Raw genomic sequence first — 14,027 nt, 5'->3', positions numbered from 1 at the left:
ATCAGAAATGGATAAAGAAGTTAACACGTTACAAAATGAAAAAGTAAAACAGATGGAAGAGTATGAAAATCTGCTAAAGGAAATACAGGGAGAAAAGGATGCTCTGAAACAACTTCAAAAAGAAACAGAAATGAAGAAAAATGACCTCCAGAACCAAGAGTCAGACCTGACTTCCAGGAAAGAGCAGCTAGACGTTCTCCAGTCAGATCTCAAAACACAGAGAGACAACATGGAAGAGATGATGAAGGCCATTCACGAGCAGCAGAGTGACCTAACAGAGAGGAAAGCTGTGATAGACCAGCAACAAATAGAACTAGATAACATGATTAATATCCACAACAAGGAAAAGACGGAAATTGACCGAATCAGAGCTGACATAGAAGAAGAGAGAGAAGCAATTGAGATTACCGTTAAAGAAAAACTAGGTGCGGACAAAGAAGAACTTGAGAAACTGAAAAATAGACTGGATGAAGAAAGACAGGAAATTGAAAACAACAAACATGCCATGATGAAAGACAAGGATGAGTTGGAAAATTTGAAAAATGATGTTCAGAAACAATGGGATGAGCTGCGTCCCTTCAAAGAAAACATTCAAATTGAAAAGGATGAGCTTCAAAAGAAGATGGCTGAGGTGGACGAAAAGTCAAATAACATCCAGAATATGATGCAGGAGATGATGCAGGAGAAAGAGAGATTGGATGAACAAGCACAGGTTCTACAACACGAAAAGGATGTCCTCCAGAGTCTTGCTGAAGAAACAAAAAGGATGAAGGTTGAATTTGAAAGGCGTAGCATTGAAGTTGAGGAACAAAAACAAGAATTCGCAGAAAACAAGCTCAGTCTTGAGGCAGAAACTCATGATTTGGAGATGAAAAAGTCAGAAATGGATAAAGAAGTTAACACATTACAAAATGAAAAAGTTAAACAGATGGAAGAGTATGAAAATCTGCTGAAGGAAATACAGGCAGAAAAGGACGCTCTGAAACGACTTAAAGAAGAAACAGAAATGAAGAAAAATGACCTCCAGAACCAGGAGACAGACCTGACTTCAAGGAAAGAGCAGCTAGACGTTCTCCAGTCAGATCTCCAAACACAGAGAGACAACATGGAAGAGATGACGAAGGCCATTCATGAGCAGCAGAGTGACCTAACAGAAAGGAAAGCTGTGATAGACCAGCAACAAATAGAACTAGATAACATGATTGATGTCCACAACAAGGAAAAGACGGAACTTGACCGAATCAGAGCTGACATAGAAGGAGAGAGACAAGTAATTGAGATTACCGTTAAAGAAAAACTAGGTGCGGACAAAGAAGAACTTGACAAACTGAAAAATAGACTGGATGAAGAAAGACAAGAAATTGAAAACAACAAACATGCCATGATGAAAGACAAGGATGAGTTGGAAAACTTGAAAAATGATGTTCAGAAACAATGGGACAAGCTCGGACCCTACAAGGAAAACATTCAAATTGAAAAGGATGAACTTCAAAAGAAGGTGGCTGAGGTGGACGAAAAATCAAAAAACATTGAGAATATGATGCAGGAGATGATGCAGGAGAAAGAGAGATTGGACGAACAAACACAGGTTCTACAACACGAAAAGGATGTCCTCCAGAGTCTTGCTGAAGAAACAGAAAGGATGAGGGTGGAATTTGAAAGGCAAAGAATTGAAATCGAGGAACAAAAACAAGAATTAGCAGAAAACAAGCTTAGTCTTGAGGAAGAAACTCATGATTTGGAGATGAAAAAATCAGAAATGGATAAAGAAGTTAACACATTACAAAATGAAAAAGTGAAACAGATGGAAGAGTATGAAAATCTGCTAATGGAAATACAGGCAGAAAAGGACGCTCTGAAACAACTTCAAGAAGAAACAGAAATGAAGAAAAATGACCTACAGAACCAGGAGTCAGACCTGACTTCCAGGAAAGAGCAGCTAGACGTTCTCCAGTCAGACCTCCAAACACAGAGAGACAACATGGAAGAGATGACGAAGGCCATTCATGAGCAGCAGAGTGACCTAAAAGACAGGAAAGCTGAGATAGACCAGCAACAAATAGAACTAGATAACATGATTGATATCCACAACAAAGAAAAGATGGAACTTGACCGAATCAGAGCTGACATAGAAGAAGAGAGAGTTACCATTAAAGAAAAACTAGGTGCGGACAAAGAAGAACTTGAGAAACTGAAAAACAGACTGGATGAAGAACGGCAGGAAATTGAAAACAGCAAACATGCCATGATGAAAGACAAGGATGAGTTGGAAAACTTGAAAAATGATGTTCAGAAACAATGGGATGAGCTGCGTCCCCTCAAGGAAAACATTCAAATTGAAAAGGATGAACTTCAAAAGAAGATGGCTGAGGTGGATGAAAAATCAAATAACATTGAGAATATAATGCAGGAGATGATGCAGGAGAAAGAGAGATTGGACGAACAAACACAGGTTCTACAACACGAAAAGGATGTCCTCCAGAGTCTTGCTGAAGAAACAGAAAGGATGAGGGTTGAATTTGAAAGGCAAAGAATTGAAATCGAGGAACAAAAACAAGAATTAGCAGAAAACAAGCTTAGTCTTGAGGAAGAAACTCATGATTTGGAGATGAAAAAATCAGAAATGGATAAAGAAGTTTACACATTACAAAATGAAAAAGTGAAACAGATGGAAGAGTATGAAAACCTGCTAATGGAAATACAGGCGGAAAAGGACGCTCTGAAACAACTTCAAGAAGAAACAGAAATGAAGAAAAATGACCTACAGAACCAGGAGTCAGACCTGACTTCCAGGAAAGAGCAGCTAGATGTTCTCCAGTCAGATCTCCAAACACAGAGAGACAACATGGAAGAGATGATGAAGGCCATTAACGAGCAGCAGAGTGACCTAACAGACAGGAAAGCTGTGATAGACCAGCAACAAATAGAACTAGATAACATGATTGATATCCACAACAAGGAAAAGATGGAACTTGACCGAATCAGAGCTGACATAGAAGAAGGGAGAGAAGCAATCGAGGTTACCGTTAAAGAAAAACTAGGTGCAGAAAGAGAAGAACTTGACAAACTGAAAAATAGACTGGATGAAGAAAGACAGGAAATTGAAAACAACAAACACGCCATGATGAAAGACAAGGATGAGTTGGAAAACTTGAAAAATGATGTTCAGAAACAATGGGACGAGCTGCGTCCCTTCAAGGAAAACATTCAAATTGAAAAGGATGAACTTCAAAAGAAGATGGCTGAGGTGGACGCAAAATCAAGTAACATCCAGAATATGATGCAGGAGATGATGCAGGAGAAAGAGAGGTTGGACGAACAAACACAGGTTCTACAACACGAAAAGGATGTCCTGAAGAGTCTTGCTGAAGAAACAGAAAGAATGAGGGCTGAATTTGAAAGACGTAGCTTTGAAATAGAGGAACAAAAACAAGAATTAGCAGAAAACAAGCTCAGTCTTGAGGCAGAAGCTCATGATTTGGAGAAGAAAAAATCAGAAATGGATAAAGAAATGAAAATGTTAGAAAATGAAAAACTGAGACACAAGGAAGCGTATGAAAATCTACTGAAGGAAATACAGGAAGAGAAGGATGCTCTGACACAACTTCAAGAAGAGACGGAATCAAAGAAAAATGACCTACAGAACCAGGAGTCAAACCTGACCTCGAGGAAAGAGCAGCTAGACGTTCTCCAGTCAGACCTCCAATCACAGAGAGACAACATGGAAGAGATTATGAAGGCCATTCACGAGCAGCAGAGTGACCTAACAGAGAGGAAAGCTGTGATAGACCAGCAACAAATAGAACTAGATAACATGATTAATATCCACAACAAGGAAAAGACGGAACTTGACCGAATCAGAGCTGACATAGAAGAAGAGAGAGAAGCAATTGAGATTACTGTTAAAGAAAAACTAGGTGCGGACAAAGAAGAACTTGAGAAACTGAAAAATAGACTGGATGAAGAAAGACAGGAAATTGAAAACAACAAACATGCCATGATGAAAGACAAGGATGAGTTGGAAAATTTGAAAAATGATGTTCAGAAACAATGGGATGAGCTGCGTCCCTTCAAAGAAAACATTCAAATTGAAAAGGATGAGCTTCAAAAGAAGATGGCTGAGGTGGACGAAAAGTCAAATAACATCCAGAATATGATGCAGGAGATGATGCAGGAGAAAGAGAGATTGGATGAACAAGCACAGGTTCTACAACACGAAAAGGATGTCCTCCAGAGTCTTGCTGAAGAAACAAAAAGGATGAAGGTTGAATTTGAAAGGCGTAGCATTGAAGTTGAGGAACAAAAACAAGAATTAGCAGAAAACAAGCTCAGTCTTGAGGCAGAAACTCATGATTTGGAGATGAAAAAGTCAGAAATGGATAAAGAAGTTAACACATTACAAAATGAAAAAGTTAAACAGATGGAAGAGTATGAAAATCTGCTGAAGGAAATACAGGCAGAAAAGGACGCTCTGAAACGACTTAAAGAAGAAACAGAAATGAAGAAAAATGACCTCCAGAACCAGGAGTCAGACCTGACTTCAAGGAAAGAGCAGCTAGACGTTCTCCAGTCAGATCTCCAAACACAGAGAGACAACATGGAAGAGATGACGAAGGCCATTCATGAGCAGCAGAGTGACCTAACAGAAAGGAAAGCTGTGATAGACCAGCAACAAATAGAACTAGATAACATGATTGATGTCCACAACAAGGAAAAGACGGAACTTGACCGAATCAGAGCTGACATAGAAGGAGAGAGACAAGTAATTGAGATTACCGTTAAAGAAAAACTAGGTGCGGACAAAGAAGAACTTGACAAACTGAAAAATAGACTGGATGAAGAAAGACAAGAAATTGAAAACAACAAACATGCCATGATGAAAGACAAGGATGAGTTGGAAAACTTGAAAAATGATGTTCAGAAACAATGGGACGAGCTCGGACCCTACAAGGAAAACATTCAAATTGAAAAGGATGAACTTCAAAAGAAGATGGCTGAGGTGGACGAAAAATCAAAAAACATTGAGAATATGATGCAGGAGATGATGCAGGAGAAAGAGAGATTGGACGAACAAACACAGGTTCTACAACACGAAAAGGAGGTCCTCCAGAGTCTTGCTGAAGAAACAGAAAGGATGAGGGTTGAATTTGAAAGGCAAAGAATTGAAATCGAGGAACAAAAACAAGAATTAGCAGAAAACAAGCTCAGTCTTGAGGAAGAAACTCATGATTTGGAGATGAAAAAATCAGAAATGGATAAAGAAGTTAACACATTACAAAATGAAAAAGTGAAACAGATGAAAGAGTATGAAAATCTGCTAATGGAAATACAGGCGGAAAAGGACGCTCTGAAACAACTTCAAGAAGAAACAGAAATGAAGAAAAATGACCTACAGAACCAGGAGTCAAATCTGACTTCCAGGAAAGAGCAGCTAGACGTTCTCCAGTCAGACCTCCAAACACAGAGAGACAACATGGAAGAGATGACGAAGGCCATTCATGAGCAGCAGAGTGACCTAAAAGACAGGAAAGCTGAGATAGACCAGCAACAAATAGAACTAGATAACATGATTGATATCCACAACAAAGAAAAGATGGAACTTGACCGAATCAGAGCTGACATAGAAGAAGAGAGAGTTACCATTAAAGAAAAACTAGGTGCGGACAAAGAAGAACTTGAGAAACTGAAAAACAGACTGGAGGAAGAAAGGCAGGAAATTGAAAACAGCAAACATGCCATGATAAAAGACAAGGATGAGTTGGAAAACTTGAAAAATGATGTTCAGAAACAATGGGACGAGCTGCGTCCCCTCAAGGAAAACATTCAAATTGAAAAGGATGAACTTCAAAAGAAGATGGCTGAGGTGGACGAAAAATCAAAAAACATTGAGAATATGATGCAGGAGATGATGCAGGAGAAAGAGAGATTGGACGAACAAACACAGGTTCTACAAAAAGAAAAGGATGTCCTCCAGAGTCTTGCTGAAGAAACAGAAAGGATGAAGGTTGAATTTGAAAGGCGTAGCATTGAAATCGAGGAACAAAAACAAGAATTAGCAGACAAAAAGCTCAGTCTTGAGGCAGAAACTCATGATTTGGAGATGAAAAAGTCAGAAATGGATAAAGAAGTTAACACATTACAAAATGAAAAAGTGAAACAGATGGAAGAGTATGAAAATCTGCTGAAGGAAATACAGGCAGAAAAGGACGCTCTGAAACGACTTAAAGAAGAAACAGAAATGAAGAAAAATGACCTCCAGAACCAGGAGTCAGACCTGACTTCAAGGAAAGAGCAGCTAGACGTTCTCCAGTCAGATCTCCAAACACAGAGAGACAACATGGAAGAGATGACGAAGGCCATTCATGAGCAGCAGAGTGACCTAACAGAAAGGAATGCTGTGATAGACCAGCAACAAATAGAACTAGATAACATGATTGATGTCCACAACAAGGAAAAGACGGAACTTGACCGAATCAGAGCTGACATAGAAGGAGAGAGACAAGTAATTGAGATTACCGTTAAAGAAAAACTAGGTGCGGACAAAGAAGAACTTGACAAACTGAAAAATAGACTGGATGAAGAAAGACAAGAAATTGAAAACAACAAACATGCCATGATGAAAGACAAGGATGAGTTGGAAAACTTGAAAAATTATGTTCAGAAACAATGGGACGAGCTCGGACCCTACCAGGAAAACATTCAAATTGAAAAGGATGAACTTCAAAAGAAGATGGCTGAGGTGGACGAAAAATCAAAAAACATTGAGAATATGATGCAGGAGATGATGCAGGAGAAAGAGAGATTGAACAAACAAACACAGGTTCTACAACACGAAAAGGATGTCCTCCAGAGTCTTGCTGAAGAAACAGAAAGGATGAGGGTTGAATTTGAAAGGCGTAGCATTGAAATAGAGGAACAAAAACAAGAATTAGCAGAAAACAAGCTCAGTCTTGAGGCAGAAACTAATGATTTGGAGATGAAAAAATCAGAAATGGATAAAGAAGTTAACACATTACAAAATGAAAAAGTTAAACAGATGGAAGAGTATGAAAATCTGCTGAAGGAAATACAGGCAGAAAAGGACGCTCTGAAACGACTTAAAGAAGAAACAGAAATGAAGAAAAATGACCTCCAGAACCAGGAGTCAGACCTGACTTCAAGGAAAGAGCAGCTAGACGTTCTCCAGTCAGATCTCCAAACACAGAGAGACAACATGGAAGAGATGACGAAGGCCATTCATGAGCAGCAGAGTGACCTAACAGAAAGGAATGCTGTGATAGACCAGCAACAAATAGAACTAGATAACATGATTGATGTCCACAACAAGGAAAAGACGGAACTTGACCGAATCAGAGCTGACATAGAAGGAGAGAGACAAGTAATTGAGATTACCGTTAAAGAAAAACTAGGTGCGGACAAAGAAGAACTTGACAAACTGAAAAATAGACTGGATGAAGAAAGACAAGAAATTGAAAACAACAAACATGCCATGATGAAAGACAAGGATGAGTTGGAAAACTTGAAAAATGATGTTCAGAAACAATGGGACGAGCTCGGACCCTACAAGGAAAACATTCAAATTGAAAAGGATGAACTTCAAAAGAAGATGGCTGAGTTGGACGAAAAATCAAAAGACATTGAGAATATGATGCAGGAGATGATGCAGGAGAAAGAGAGATTGGACGAACAAACACAGGTTCTACAAAAAGAAAAGGATGTCCTCCAGAGTCTTGCTGAAGAAACAGAAAGGATGAAGATTGAATTTGAAAGGCGTAGCATTGAAATAGAGGAACAAAAACAAGAATTCGCAGAAAACAAGCTCAGTCTTGAGGCAGAAACTCATGATTTGGAGATTAAAAAATCAGAAATGGATAAAGAAATGAAAATGTTAGAAAATGAAAAAGTGAGACAGAAGGAAGAGTATGAAAATCTACTGAAGGAAATACAGGAAGAGAAGGATGCTCTGAAACAACTTCAAGAAGAAACAGAATCAAAGAAAAATGACCTACAGAACCAGGAGTCAAACCTGACCTCCAGGAAAGAGCAGCTAGACGTTCTCCAGTCAGATCTCCAAACACAGAGAGACAACATGGAAGAGATGACGGCCATTCATGAGCAGCAGAGTGACCTAACAGACAGGAAAGCTATGATAGACCAGCAACAAATAGAACTAGATAACATGATTAATATCCACAACAAGGAGAAGACGGAACTTGACCGAATCAGAGCTGACATAGAAGAAGAGAGAGAAGCAATTGAGATTACTGTTAAAGAAAAACTAGGTGCGGACAAAGAAGAACTTGAGAAACTGAAAAATAGACTGGATGAAGAAAGACAGGAAATTGAAAACAGCAAACATGCCATGATGAAAGACAAGGATGAGTTGGAAAACTTGAAAAATGATGTTCAGAAACAATGGGACGAGCTGCGTCCCTTCAAGGAAAACATTCAAATTGAAAAGGATGAACTTCAAAAGAAGATGGCTGAGGTGGACGAAAAGTCAATTAACATTGAGAATATGATGCAGGAGATGATGCAGGAGAAAGAGAGATTGGATGAACAAACACAGGTTCTACAACAAGAAAAGGATGTCCTCAAGAGTCTTGCTGAAAAAACTGAGCAGAGGAAAGATGAGCTTGAGCAACTCAACACCGATATCCAGATGCAAAAACAAGAACATTTGGTCAGAGTAGATGCTACAACACAAACTCCTGTGGTGGACATGAGACAGGCTGTTGCAGGATATCCAATAGAGCCTGAGTCTGATGATGTTCCAAGGCTTGATGCAGCAACAGAAACACCTCTGACAGAGATCGAGCAGGCTGATGGAACAACAACTACTATGCAGGTTAAGATGGATGATGCTGCAACACGGACAGTTCCCGTGGAGATAGAGCAGGTTGATGCTACAACACAAGCACCTGTGGAGACAGAGCAGCATGATGATGGTGTGGAACAAACACCTACCGTCACGATAACACAAATAGATGTGGTGAGCGTGGATCAAATAGTGATGGTGCCCTCAGAACAGATTGATGCAGCATTACGTTATACTACAGAACAGACTGAGACACCTGCAGAGGAGATGGAACCTACTGATGCTGCACCACCTTTGTTTAAAATGGAGCAGGCTGATGCTGAGATACAAACCCCTGTGGTTGAGATCAAGCAGACTGATGCTGAAACACAAACCCATGTGGTGGAGATCAAACAGGCTGATGCTGAAACACAAATAGTTTCTGTAGAACAGACTGCTGCAGCATTATCTGAAGAAAGGAAGGAGCTGGAAGAACCTTTAACAATCTTTGCCGAGGAGAAAGAGACGGTTCATGTTACAACACCTGTTGTTGAAATGCTTGAAACACTTACTGTGAAGATTGAAATGCTTGATACTACAACACAAACACTTGCAATAGAAGTGGAGCAGGTTGATGCTGAAACACAAACCCCTGTGATGGAGATCAAACAGGCTGATGCTGAAACACAAACCCATGTGGTGGAGATCAAACAGGCTGATGCAGACAGACCAGCAGAGAAGGAGTTGGCTGATGCAGCAACGCAAGCAGCTACCGTAGAGACAGAAAAGACTGCTGCAGAAATTGAAACAGCTGCCATGGAGTTAGATAATGCTGATGCTTCAACTCAAACTCTAGTGGTAGAGGTGGAGCATGCAGACACTGCTGCACAAACAGAGGAGCAAGAGCTGATTGATGTTTCAAAACCTGACATTGAACTGGAGCAGAGTGATGCAGCAACACCTGTGATAGAAGAAGACATGGATGAAACAAGAATATTTGCTGTGGACATCCAGACAGTTGATGTTACAACACAAACATTTGCAGCAGAAGTGGAGCAAGCTTATACCGAAACACAAACCCCAGTGATGGAGATCAAACAGGCTGATGCAGAGAGACCAGTGGAGGAGATGGCTGATGCAGCACCTGCAGCTGAGACGAAACCTGTTGAGGCTGCACCACCTTTATTTAAGATGGAGCAAGCTTATGCTGAAACACAAACCCCAGTGATGGAGATCAAACAGGCTGATGCAGAGAGACCAGTGGAGGAGATGGCTGATGCAGCACCTGCAGCTGAGACTAAACCTGTGGAGGCTGCACCACCTTTATTTAAGATGGAGCAAGCTTATGCCGAAACACAAACCCCAGTGATGGAGATCAAACAGGCTGATGCAGAGAGACCAGTGGAGGAGATGGCTGATGCAGCACCTGCAGCTGAGACGAAACCTGTTGAGGCTGCACCACCTTTATTTAAGATGGAGCAAGCTTATGCTGAAACACAAACCCCTGTGGTGGAGATCAAACAGGCTGATGCAGAGGAACCAGCGGAGAAGGAGATGGCTGATGCCACAACACAAACAGCTGCCATAGAGACAGAAAAGACTGTTGCAATTGAAACATCTGCCATGGAGTTCGATAAGGCTGTTGCTTCAACTCAAACTCTAGTGGAAGAGGTGGAGCATGCAGACACTGCTGCACAAACAGTCCCAATGCCTACAGAACTGGCTATTACAGAGGGGACAGAATTCCTTGATGTTTCAAAAACTGACGTTAAAATGGAGCAGGCTGATGCAGCAACACAAACTACAGAGGTGCCCACTGAACAGACAACTGCAACACCTGCAGTTGAGACGAAACCTGTTGAGGCTGCACCACCTGTGCTTAAGATGGAGCAAGCTGATGCTGACACACAAACTCCTGTGATGGAGATCAAACAGGCTGATGCTGACACACAAACCCCTGTGGTGGAGATCAAACAGGCTGATGCTGACACACAAACTCCTGTGATGGAGATCAGACAGGCTGATGCTGACACACAAACTCCTGTGATGGAGATCAAACAGGCTGATGCTGAAACACAAACCCCTGTGGTGGAGATCAAACAGGCTGATGCTGAAACACAAACCCCTGTGGTGGAGATCAAACAGGCTGATGCAGAGGAACCTACGGAGAAGGAGATGGCTGAAGTCATAACACAAGCAGCTGCTGTAGAGACAGAAGAAACTGTTGCAATTGAAACATCTGCACCACCTGTGTTTAAGATGGAGCAGGCTGATGCTGAAACACAAACTCTAGTGGTGGAGATCAAACAGGCTGATGCTGATGCTGAGGAACCAAGAGAGAAGGAGATGGCTGATGCCGCAACACAAACAGCTGCCATAGAGACAGAAAAGGCAGCTGCAGCAATTGAAACAGTGGCAATGGAGTTAGATAAGGCTGATGCTTCAACACAAACAGAGGACCAAGAGCTGATTGATGTTTCAAAAACTGACATTAAAATGGAGCAAGCTGATGCAGCAACACAAACTGCAGAGGTGCCCACTGAACAGACAATTGCAACACCTGCAGATGAGACAAAACCTGTTGAGGCTGCACCACCTGTGTTTAAGATGGAGCAGGCTGATGCTGACACACAAACCCCTGTGGTGGAGATCAAACAGGCTGATGCTGACACACAAACTCCTGTAATGGAGATCAAACAGGCTGATGCAGACAGACCAGCGGAGAAGGAGATGGCTGATGCCACAACACAAACAGCTGCTGTAGAGACAGAAGAGACTGTTGCAGACATTGAAACAGCTGCCATGGAGTTAGACAAGGCTGATGCTTCAACACAAACTCTAGTGGAAGAGGTGGAGCATGCAGACACTGCCGCACAAACAGTCCCAATGCCTACAGTACTGGCTATTACAGAGGAAACCCTTATAGAGGAGATGGAGCCTACTGATACTACAACACCTGAGCAAACAGATGCAGCACAACCAGAGATAAAGGAAATGACTGATGCTGCAACACAGACTTTAGTAGTAGATTTAGAACAAGCCGATCCTTCAACCCAAACAATTGCAGAACCTACAGAACATGTCGAGACAGCCATAGAGGGGATGGAACCTGCAGGTGTTGAAACAGTGTTGTTTACGACGGAGCAGACTGATGTTGCCACTCAAACTTCTGAGGAGGAAGTGACGGAACAGGCAGATTCGGCAACACAAACACTTGTAATTGAGATGGAGAGGCCTTATGTTGTTAAACCAGTGGTGGACATAAAGGTCAGAGAAGGGGATCAGAAGGAAGAACCAAGGGAGGTGTATGACAAGAGTGCAGCTGAGATCCAGACTGAGAGACAGAAACTGATGGAGTCTTTGGAAGCAGTGAAAGCTGACATGGAGCTAAAGAGAGCCGACCTGGAGAGGGAGAGGGCAGAGACAGAGAACATCAATATGGTGCTTAACACTGAAAGAGAAGAGCTGGAACAGATCAGGGCAGAGAACCGGAAAGAGAAGGACACAGCGAGAGGAATAGCCACACAGCTTCTGAAGCTAAAGGAAGACCTGGAAAGCCTTTCGTCTGAGACTCTCCGGAAAAGAGATGAGCTGGAGTTGGTCTGTGAGGAGATTCAGAGGAAAAGACAGGAGAAGGAAGGGGTTGATGGCGCAGAAATGGAGAGAACTGAACATATTAAGGAACAAACTGAGAAATCAGTTCAGACAGAGATGAAGGGTGAAGAATTAGAAGCCGCCAGAGTTGATGTGGCCAGAGACTGGCAGGAGTTGGAGACCATGAAGAGGCAAGAACAAGAGATTGCAAAAAGAGAAGAGCACATTAAACTAAAAGAGACTGAGTTGAAGAAAACCTCTGATGATATACAGCAATCGAAGACTGCAATGGACATTCTACTTAAAGAGCAGAGAGAGGAGGCAGAGAGTATAACGAAGAGAACCCAGAGGGGAAAAGACACCCTTGCAGAGTTAACGTCACAGATAGAGAGACAGACGGGCGAATTGAAGCATGTGTTAAATGAGTGTGAGAGAAAAACAAAGGAGCTACAACTGATTGAGGGCCAGCTGAAGGATATGAAGAGTATGCTAGAGACAGACATTGAACCTTCTAGAAAAGAAGACACGATGGAAAAGCAAATGAAAGAAACCGAAAGGAAAGACATGGCGACAATGACTATCACAACTGCTGAAAGAATCATGCAACAAGAAGATGCTGCCACACAGGTATCATATGGAGATCAAGGAGAGGACATGGACCAGTTAAAGCACTGGCAAGCAACATACCTCCAAAAGAGAGAGGAACTTTCACGGATAGAAATGGAGGTAAACAAACAAGGAATAGAAAATGAGAACAATATGAGGAAAATAGAAAAAGATAAGGAGATGTTGTTGAGAGACAGAGCTGAAATTCAGACATGTGTACAAGAGCTAGAAAGAGGGGAGGCAACAAAATGTGCAGAAAGACTCAAACTTCTCACAACAGAATGGAGACTGAGAGGCTGGGACATTGATACACTGGAGCAGAAAGAGAGAGAAACTATAACGTCTAAAATCACCGAAAGAGAAGAAATTGAACGATTGAAAAAGAGAATACGTGAAATGAAAGAAGAACTAGAGAGACGATGGGAATCCATTGAACAAAAACAGAGGGAGAAAGTGAAGAAACAGAGAGAAGTGGACCTTAGACTAGCCGACATAGAGAAATACAAGGAAATGCTCCAGACTGAGCTGAGGAGGGACCGGCAGAGAGCCATGACGCGGGGAAGAGCGGTGGAGGTTATTAAGGAGCTGATGTTCAAGGAAATTGAAATACTCAGGAGCACAGACAGACGTGTCAGCACCGAGGAGCTGTGGAGACTAGCGCTACAGATATCGCGGCTGGAGAGGTCACTGGTGAGGACCGTAGACCGTGCAGTGCAGACGCAGACGGAGCAGAGCCAGAGAGAAGTAGCCACCTCTCACCTGCAGGAGGAGCGGGAGATGCGTCTGAGGTCCACAAGTGGGATGGTGACGGTCAGCACTGTGGTGGAAGGCGGACGAGGGGGGCCCAGAGAGAGCAAAGGGACGCAGACAGGAAGAGTACAGCGGACTTCTCTGGGTCAGAGGTTGCTGTGGTGGGTCAGGCGGTGCTGTTGCTGCTGCTGTCGAACAGAACGCCGGCGACAGGAACAACAGTGGGTGGAGCTTTACGGAGACGAGCTCCACTAAGGAAAGAAAATATCATGACATACAG

At 42.2% G+C, this 14,027-nt stretch overlaps 1 protein-coding gene across 5 annotated transcripts in view; it reads left to right on the top strand.

Moving 5' to 3' along the window:
• Positions 1-14,027, top strand: part of si:ch211-250g4.3 (uncharacterized) — a 59,804-nt gene that overhangs the window by 44,918 nt on the left and 859 nt on the right. For all 5 annotated transcript variants that reach the window (XM_062530243.1, XM_062530242.1, XM_062530241.1 and 2 more), the window contains one exon: positions 1-14,027. This exon is cut by the window's left edge. In XM_062530243.1, coding sequence (XP_062386227.1) covers positions 1-14,002 — 14,002 coding nt within the window. In that variant the 3' untranslated portion in view covers positions 14,003-14,027.

The sequence above is a fragment of the Sardina pilchardus genome, chromosome 24 (assembly GCF_963854185.1).
Source record: "Sardina pilchardus chromosome 24, fSarPil1.1, whole genome shotgun sequence".
NCBI lineage: Eukaryota > Metazoa > Chordata > Actinopteri > Clupeiformes > Clupeidae > Sardina > Sardina pilchardus.
The sequence above is the reverse complement of the archived record's forward strand: the minus strand, read 5'-3'. Positions and strand labels throughout refer to the sequence as shown.